Here is a 7,706-nt window from a genome sequence, read left to right as displayed (position 1 = left end):
GCCTGGCTAATTTTTGTATTTTTAGTAGAGACAGGGTTTCACCGTGTTAGCCAGGATGGTCTCGATCTCCTGACCTCGTGATCCACCTGTTTTGGCCTTCCAAAGTGCTGGGATTACAGGTGTGAGCCACCGCACCTGGCCAAATTAAAACATTTTAAAATATGAATACTGTAGCTTAAAAGAAAGAAACTGGAGAAGGAAAAGTAGAGAAAGAAATGCCAATTCCAGTCCAAAGCTTTATTTGCCAAGTTTTCTTAGAATAACTTTTACCAATTTACGAATTCTTGTAAACAGAATCTATATGGAAATACTGAAAGACTTTTGCCTAAAGTGGCATTATTGAATACTGCTGTGATGCTACTGTAATGTAATAAATTATCGTTGTGAAGTGCTGTTTTTGACTTAAAATTTTATTTTGTGTGTCTTGAAAACCATAGTATTAAAGGTATTGAGACTGTGCAAATTGCTGGGCACAATTGGCATGAGATAATGTTTTTATTTTTACAAAATTGTAATATAACTATGCAAGTGTTTATTAAAAGAACACAAACTGAAAAAGTTATGGGATTAAAAAAATAATGGGATTAAACAAGTTATGAGATGTTCAGCATGGTGGCTCACACCTGTAATCCCAGCACTTTGGGAGGCCGAGGTGGGCAGATCACGAGGTCAGGAGATCAACACCATCCTGGCTAACACAGTGAAAGCCCGTCTCTGCTAAAAATACAAAAAATTAGCCAGGCGCGGTGGCACACCCCTGTAGTCCCAGCTACTTGGGAGGCTGAGGCAGGAGAATCACCTGAACCTGGAAGGCAGAAGTTGCAGCAAGCCGAGATAGTGCCATGGCACTCCAGTCTGGGCAACAGAGTGAGACTCCGTCTCAAAAAAAAAAAAAAGCTATGAGATTAAAAAGTTATGGGATTAAAAAAAAGTTACACTATGATATTTTAAAATGTTGTGAAAAAAGGGGTGGGAAAAAATTGTGGGAAAAAAGTTGTGGAAAAAGTTATGGAAAAAAAAAGTTATTCCAAAAAAAGTTTTATGAAAAGCTATGGGATTAAAAAAAAAAAAGTCATGTGATAAAAATTAAATAAATAAAAGCAGGCCACTGTCAGCAAAGACTGGAGAAGTGTCTAATGGGGGAGACAGGTGCAGATCAGATGAAGATCACCATTATCCAAAAGCAGGGAACTAGGCCCAGTGTGGTGGCTCACTCCTGTAAGCCCAGTATTTTGGGAGGCCAAGGTGAGCAGATCACCTGAGGTCAGGAGTTTGAGACCACCCTGGCCAACATGGCGAAACCCTGTCTCTACTAAAAATACAAAAAATTAGCTGGCATGGTGGCACGTGCCTGTAGTCCCAGCTACTCAGGAGGCTGAGGTCGGAGAATTGCTTGAACCCGGGAGGTGGAGGTTGTAGTGAGCCAAGAACACACCATTGCACTCTAGCCTGGGTGACAGAGCAAGACTCCGTCTCAAAAAAAAAAAAAAAAGTTATGGAAAAAACTTATGAAAAAAAAAGTTATAGAATTAAAACAATGTCATGGGATAAAAATAAAAATAAGGCTGGGTGCGGTGGCTCACGCCTGTAAGCCCAGCACTTTGGGAGGCTGAGGCAGGCGGATCACCTGAGGTGAGGATTTGAGACCAGCTTGGTCAACATGGAGAAACCTCATCTCTACCAAAAATACAAAACTTAGCCAGGAGTGGTGGCGCATGCCTGTAACCCCAGCTGCTCCAGAGGCTGAGGCAAGAGAATCGCATGAACCTGGGAGGTAGAAGTTGTAGTTAGCCAAGATCGCACCACTGCCCTTCAGCCTGGGCAACAGAGTGAGACTCCAGGGGGAAAAAAAGGAGTGTCATGTAATGCTTCACTCATCTTCTTTAAACGGCAGTGGGAGTAAATCCCACCACTTTAGGGCAACCTCCATCTCTTACTGCAGCCAAGATTCAATCTAAGGGGGTTAGTGGGAAGAAAGGCTCAGCATAAAATACTACATGAACTCTCAAAGTCCACTGTGAGCACAGCATGTTTTTTGTTTTTTGCTTAACCTTGTATTATATAGATTTTCAAACATAGAAAAGTAGGGAGAAGCTCAGCAAGGTGGCATATGACTGTATTCCAGCTATCTGGGGGCTAAGGCGGAAGGATCACTTGAGCCCAGGAGCTCCAGGCTGCTGTAAGCTATGACTATGCCACTGCACTCCAACCTGGGCAACAGAGCAACACTCCATCTCTAAATAAAGAAGTAGAATGCTAAAATGCAATAAACCCCCATGTACGCGTCAGCTTTAACAATTAACAAATGGCCAATCATTTTTTTAATTTTTTATACACATGGGGGTCTTGCTATGTTGCCTAGGCTGGTCTTGAACTCCTGGGCTCAAGCAATCCACCTGCCTCGGTCTCCCAAAGTGCTGGGATTACAGGCGTGAGCCACCGTGCCTGGCCCAGTCTTTTTCCTGAGTGTTCCTACATCTCCCCCTGGGTTATTTTAAAGCAAATCCCAAACATATTTTAGCATTTTTTTATTTTTTAAGAGACAGATCGGGCCAGGCATGGTGGCTCGCGCCTATAATCCCAGTACTTTGGTAGGCCAAGGCGGGCAGATCACCTGAGGTTGGGAGTTCGAGACCTAGCCTGACCAACATGGAGAAACTCCGTCTCTACTAAAAATACAAAATTAGCCGGGCGCATGGCGCATTCCTGTAATCCCAGCTACTCAGGAGGCTGCAGCAGGAGAATCACTTGAACCTGGAGGTGGAGGTTGCAGTGAGCTGAGATTGTGCCATTGCACTCCAGCCTGGGCAACAAGAGCAAAACTCCATCTCAAAAAAAAAAAAAGAAAAAAGAAAAAAAAGAAACAGTGTCTCACTTTGTTGTCCAGGCTGGGGTGCTGTAGCATGATCATAGCTCACTGCAGCCTCAAACTCCTGGGCTCAACTGATCCCCCTGCCTCAGCCTCCCAAGTATCGAGATTAAAGATACCCACCACCAAGCCTGGCTATTTTTTACATGTTGTAGTTGACCAATCTCATCTCAAACTCCCAGCTCAAGCAACTCCCGCCACCTGGACTTCCCAAAGTGGTGGGAATTACAGACATGAGCTCCTGGCCAAATTATTTCATCTGTAAAAACTTCAGTATATATCTCTAAGAGATATGGACTTGTTTTTAACAGAAATACAAGCCTGTATAACATAGAAATACAAAAAAAATAATGATAACATAGAAATACCTGACCGGACACTGTGGCTCACGCCTATAATCCCAGCACTTTGGGAGGCCAAGGCAGGCGGATCACTTAAGGTCAGGAGTTCGAGATCAGCCTGGCCAACATAGTGAAACCCAGTCTCTGCCAAAATTACAAAAATTAGCCAGGCATGGTGGCACGTGCCCGTAATTCCAGCCTACTCAGGAGACTGAGGCAGGAGAATCGCTTGAACCTAGGGCTGGGGGTGGGGGAGGGGGGTGGCGCGGAGCTTGCAGTGAGCCGAGATCCTCCACTAGGCAAAAGGGCGAGAATCTGTCTGGAAAAAAAATGAAAAGAAAAGAAATACAATACCTGAAAAGTTTTAGTAATTCCTTAAATCAGTTTTCTTTCAATTATTATCCGAAGAAGATCCACACATTGAAACATTTAGTTGATATATCCCTTAAATCTCTTTTATTCTGAAGTGTTTCCCCCCCCCACATTTCCTCCTTTGCCATTTTTTTTAATAAGACAGATCATTTGTCCCACATAATTTCCTACATTTTGGGTATGGTTGATTTCATACCTACGATGTCTTAACATATTCCTGCTAATCTCTATATAGCCTATAAACTGGTAGTCAGATCTTGAGGCTTGATTAGGTAGGTGATGCTCTGTATTTCCTATGCGTATCACCAGGAAATGACATAAGGATATGACTGATCAGAGTTCAGGTATTGTTAGCCTGATGCATCCATTATGTCTTTTTTCTTTTCTTTTCTTTTCTTTTTTTTTTTTTTTTTTTTTTTTGAGGCAAGGTCTAGCTTTGTTGCCCAGGCTGGGGTGCTGTAGCACGATCGCAGTTCACTGCAATCTCCGCCTCCCTGACCGAGCGATTCTCCCACCTCAGCCTTTTGAGTGCTGGGACCCCAGGCGCTGTCACTTAAGTAATAAACGCGTTGCCTGCGATTTTTAAATGTCCCTTTCAGGACGCCGTCCCCTTCCTGGTACGCGAAGCGCTGGGAACGAAAGGGACTTCCGGGAGATCTAGGAAGCCGCTTCTCTTTCTGGCAGGAGGCGGGGTTCTCCCCGTTCGCTGCGGAGTCTCTGCGGGGTGTAGACCGGAATCCTGGTGACGGGCTGAGCGGATCAGGGAGGGAGGGTCAGGACACGGTGGCTGCAGGTCTGAGACAAGGCTGCTCCGCGGTAGTAGCTCTCTTGCCTGGAGGTGGCCATTCATTCCTGGAGTGCTGCTGAGGAGCGAGGGCACCTCTGGGGTCTTTGGAAGTCGGTGCCCAGGCCTGAAGGATAGACCCCTTGCGCTTCCCCTGGGCTGCGGCCGGCCTTCTCAGAGCGAAGCGCGTCCTTCCACCCCGCGGCGCAGGTCACCGCTGCCATGGCTTTTCCCCATCGGCCAGACGCCCCTGAGCTGCCTGATTTCTCCATGCTCAAGAGGCTAGCTCGAGACCAGCTCATCTATCTGCTGGAGCAGGTCAGTGCTCGCCTGGCGACTTTATCGGATCTACAGTTTAGCACTCATTGGATGCACATTTCTTCCTTGCCGTGCCCCTTTTATCTTGTTCTTGGCCCCTGGTATTTCCTCGGAGCTTCCCCAGCAGGTCCAGAATGAATCCAGGGAGTAGTAAGAGCTGTTTGGAACCTGGCCAGAGAGTTAATGGAAATCAGCCCCCAACCCCCATACAGGCAAGGGAGACACTATTAGTGCCAGGCATCCCTAGGGACGGAAAGATGGTTAAGACATATTTGCCATTAGGGATCCTACCACTCCAGCAGGAGCTGTGTGAAGCACAAATTATCACACGCAGGTGGTAAATGAGTAATAGAGTAGTGTACCCGAAGAGTTCAGAATAAGTGATCATTTCTAGCTGGGGTGATGATCTAGGAGCTTCAAGGGTGTGAATAATAAGCTTATTTTCTTTGGAGACTAAGCATGCTCCAGGCAGATAGATTGGTAGGAGCAAAGTTGACAAACCAGGGAAAGACAAGGCATGTACAGGGAAGACAGCCATCAGCAGTTACACAGTAGCCACTGACGATTTTTTTTTTTTCCATTTGTGGCATGAGACAATACTTGATGATGATTCTAATAGTGATGTGTGTGGTGGGATAAATGGGCAACAAGAAGGCCAGTTAGGAGACCGTAGATTAGACAAGTAATAAAGGCCCACACAAAACTGGTAGCAATGGGAATGAAGGGAAATGATGGATTTTTAAGTTATGGTGAAAGAAAACTCAAAGACTTACTGGTTGGTTATAAAGGTTGAGGAGAAGGAAAAATGAGTGAGATTTTTAACCTGGTTATTAGGAAAACAATACTGCTACTGTGATTTTAATGGATTACTTGTGTAATCATTTAGTTATTCATTTTATGTCTGTATTCCTCATTAGATTGGAAGGTGGGCAGGGATCACGTTTGTTTTGGTCAACACTACCCAGTGAGTACCTAGCTTAGAGTCAAGCACACACCATATGCTTAATAAATATTTGTTGTATGAGCATTGAATAGAAGTGAGAAAAATAATTAGAAAAAGGAACAGGTTTGGTGGGGGAAGTTGATTTGTTTGGGTTTGGATGGGGGAAGTTAACATGCCAGTGAGAAATACAGCTTGTAACATCCAGCAGATAGAAATGTGGAACTGCAGCTCCATCGTGAGGACTGGAAGGAAGATGGATCAAGACGAGAACTGCAGGGCATCTTGGACCAGATTTTATTTCTATTTAATTTTACTTATTTATTTTTTTTGAGACAGAGTCTCACTCCATTGCCCAGGCTGGAGTGCAGTGGCACAATCTTGGCTCACTGCAACCTCCACCTCCCGGGTTCAGGTGATTCTTCTGCTTCAGCCTCCTGAGTAGCTGGGATTACAGGCGCGCACTGGCCAATTAGCCCACCTGGCTAATTTTTGTATTTTTAGTAGAGACAGAGTTTCACCATGTTGGCCAGGCTGGTCTCGAACTCCTGACTTCAGGTGATCTGCCCGTCTCGGCCTCCCAAAGTTCTGGGATTACAGGCATGAGCCACCGCACCCAGCCTATTTCTCTTTTATACTGAGTGCTTGCACAGTGACATGCACATAAAAGACTTGCAACAAATGTCTGAAGAATTGAAAAGAGGTGCTAGTTAAAGCCACTAGTTCAGGTGAGATCAAGTAGAGGAGAGAAACTTGAACCCATTGGGTTATTCAGCATGGCCAAAGTGGATTTCCAGGCAATAACGTCCTCTCCTAACTAACTTCTGACTTAATTTTTGTTAATGTGCATTGCTATTCAGGCTTGAAATATCAGAATCATCTTTGCCTCTCCTTCACCCTGATACTTAACTGAACCAGTTGCTGAGTTCCATGTATACTTCTTTACACATAACTTTTTTATGGTGATTATCAAATAACACTTGCACATTATAGAAAATGTAAGAAGATCAAGGAAAGTAAAAAGAAAAAAAATTACTTATGGCCCTACCATAAGTTATAAGCACTGTTAACACTGTTAATTTCTTTGAAGTATTTTAAAAAATTATATTAGGCTGGGCGCAGTGGCTCACGCCTGTAATCCCAGTACTTTGGGAGGCCGAGGCGGGCAGATCACCTGAGGTCGGGAGTTCGAGACCAGCCTGACCAACATGGAGAACTCCCATCTCTACTAAAAATACAAAATTAGCTGGGCATAGTGGCGCATGCTTGTAATCCCAGCTACTTGGGAGGCTGAGGCAGGAGAATTGCTTGAACCCAGGAGGTGGAGGTTGGGGTGAGCCGAGATCACGCCATTGCACTCCAGCCTGGGCAACAAGAGTGAAACTCCATCTCAAAAAAAAAAAACAAAAAACCAACATTATATTACACATTCCATGTATCTCTTAATCTATTTTTGCTCATACCACCACCAGCCTAAATCAGGCCCTCTTTCATTGCCGCATGCTTGGGCTTCCTGGATGGTTTCATTAACTCCCTAAGTGGACTCCCTGCCTCCAGTTTCTCCAGTCTTCAGATTCATTAACATTTCCACCTGACTGGAATGCTTCAATGCACAAACGTTTTATTTTTCCTGTTAATTAGAGGATCAAGGCCACACTCCCCAAAGGTGGCATTTGGAGCCCTTCCTGCTCAATCCTAGCCAACTATTTCAGTCTATTTTTCACCATTCACCTACCTCAAGATTTCCTACCCTCTGTTGACCATTTTGGGTTTGGGAAACTAAAAAATAAATAAACATTTAAAAAGCCCAAATGTGGTGGCTCACACCTGTAATCCCAACACTTGGGGAGGCTGAGGCAGGTGGATCACCTGAGGAGGTCAGGGGTTCAAGAACACCCTGGCCAACATGGCTACTAAAAAGACAAGAATTAGCCAGGTGTGGTGGCATGCACCTGTAATCCCCGCTACTTGGGAGGCTGAGGCAGGAGAATTGCTTGAATCTGGGAGGCAGAGGTTACAGTGAGCTGAGATCCTGCCTCTGCACTCAAGCCTGGACAACAGAGCAAGACTGTCTTTAAAAAA

At 44.8% G+C, this 7,706-nt stretch overlaps 1 protein-coding gene across 4 annotated transcripts in view; it reads left to right on the top strand.

Moving 5' to 3' along the window:
* The first annotated feature begins 3,987 nt into the window (after positions 1-3,987).
* Positions 3,988-7,706, top strand: part of VPS33B (vacuolar protein sorting 33 homolog B (yeast)) — a 26,086-nt gene continuing 22,367 nt past the window's right edge. For 2 of the 4 annotated variants that reach the window (XM_011948281.1, XM_011948280.1), the window contains exon 1: positions 3,988-4,684. In XM_011948281.1, coding sequence (XP_011803671.1) covers positions 4,589-4,684 — 96 coding nt within the window. In that variant the 5' untranslated portion in view covers positions 3,988-4,588. The remainder of the gene's footprint in view (positions 4,685-7,706) is intronic. The other 2 variants (XM_011948282.1, XM_011948283.1) reach the window with 2 other exon arrangements.

Source organism: Colobus angolensis, unplaced genomic scaffold, assembly GCF_000951035.1.
Source record: "Colobus angolensis palliatus isolate OR3802 unplaced genomic scaffold, Cang.pa_1.0 Scaffold278, whole genome shotgun sequence".
NCBI lineage: Eukaryota > Metazoa > Chordata > Mammalia > Primates > Cercopithecidae > Colobus > Colobus angolensis.
This window is presented reverse-complemented; position numbering and strand designations above follow the sequence as displayed.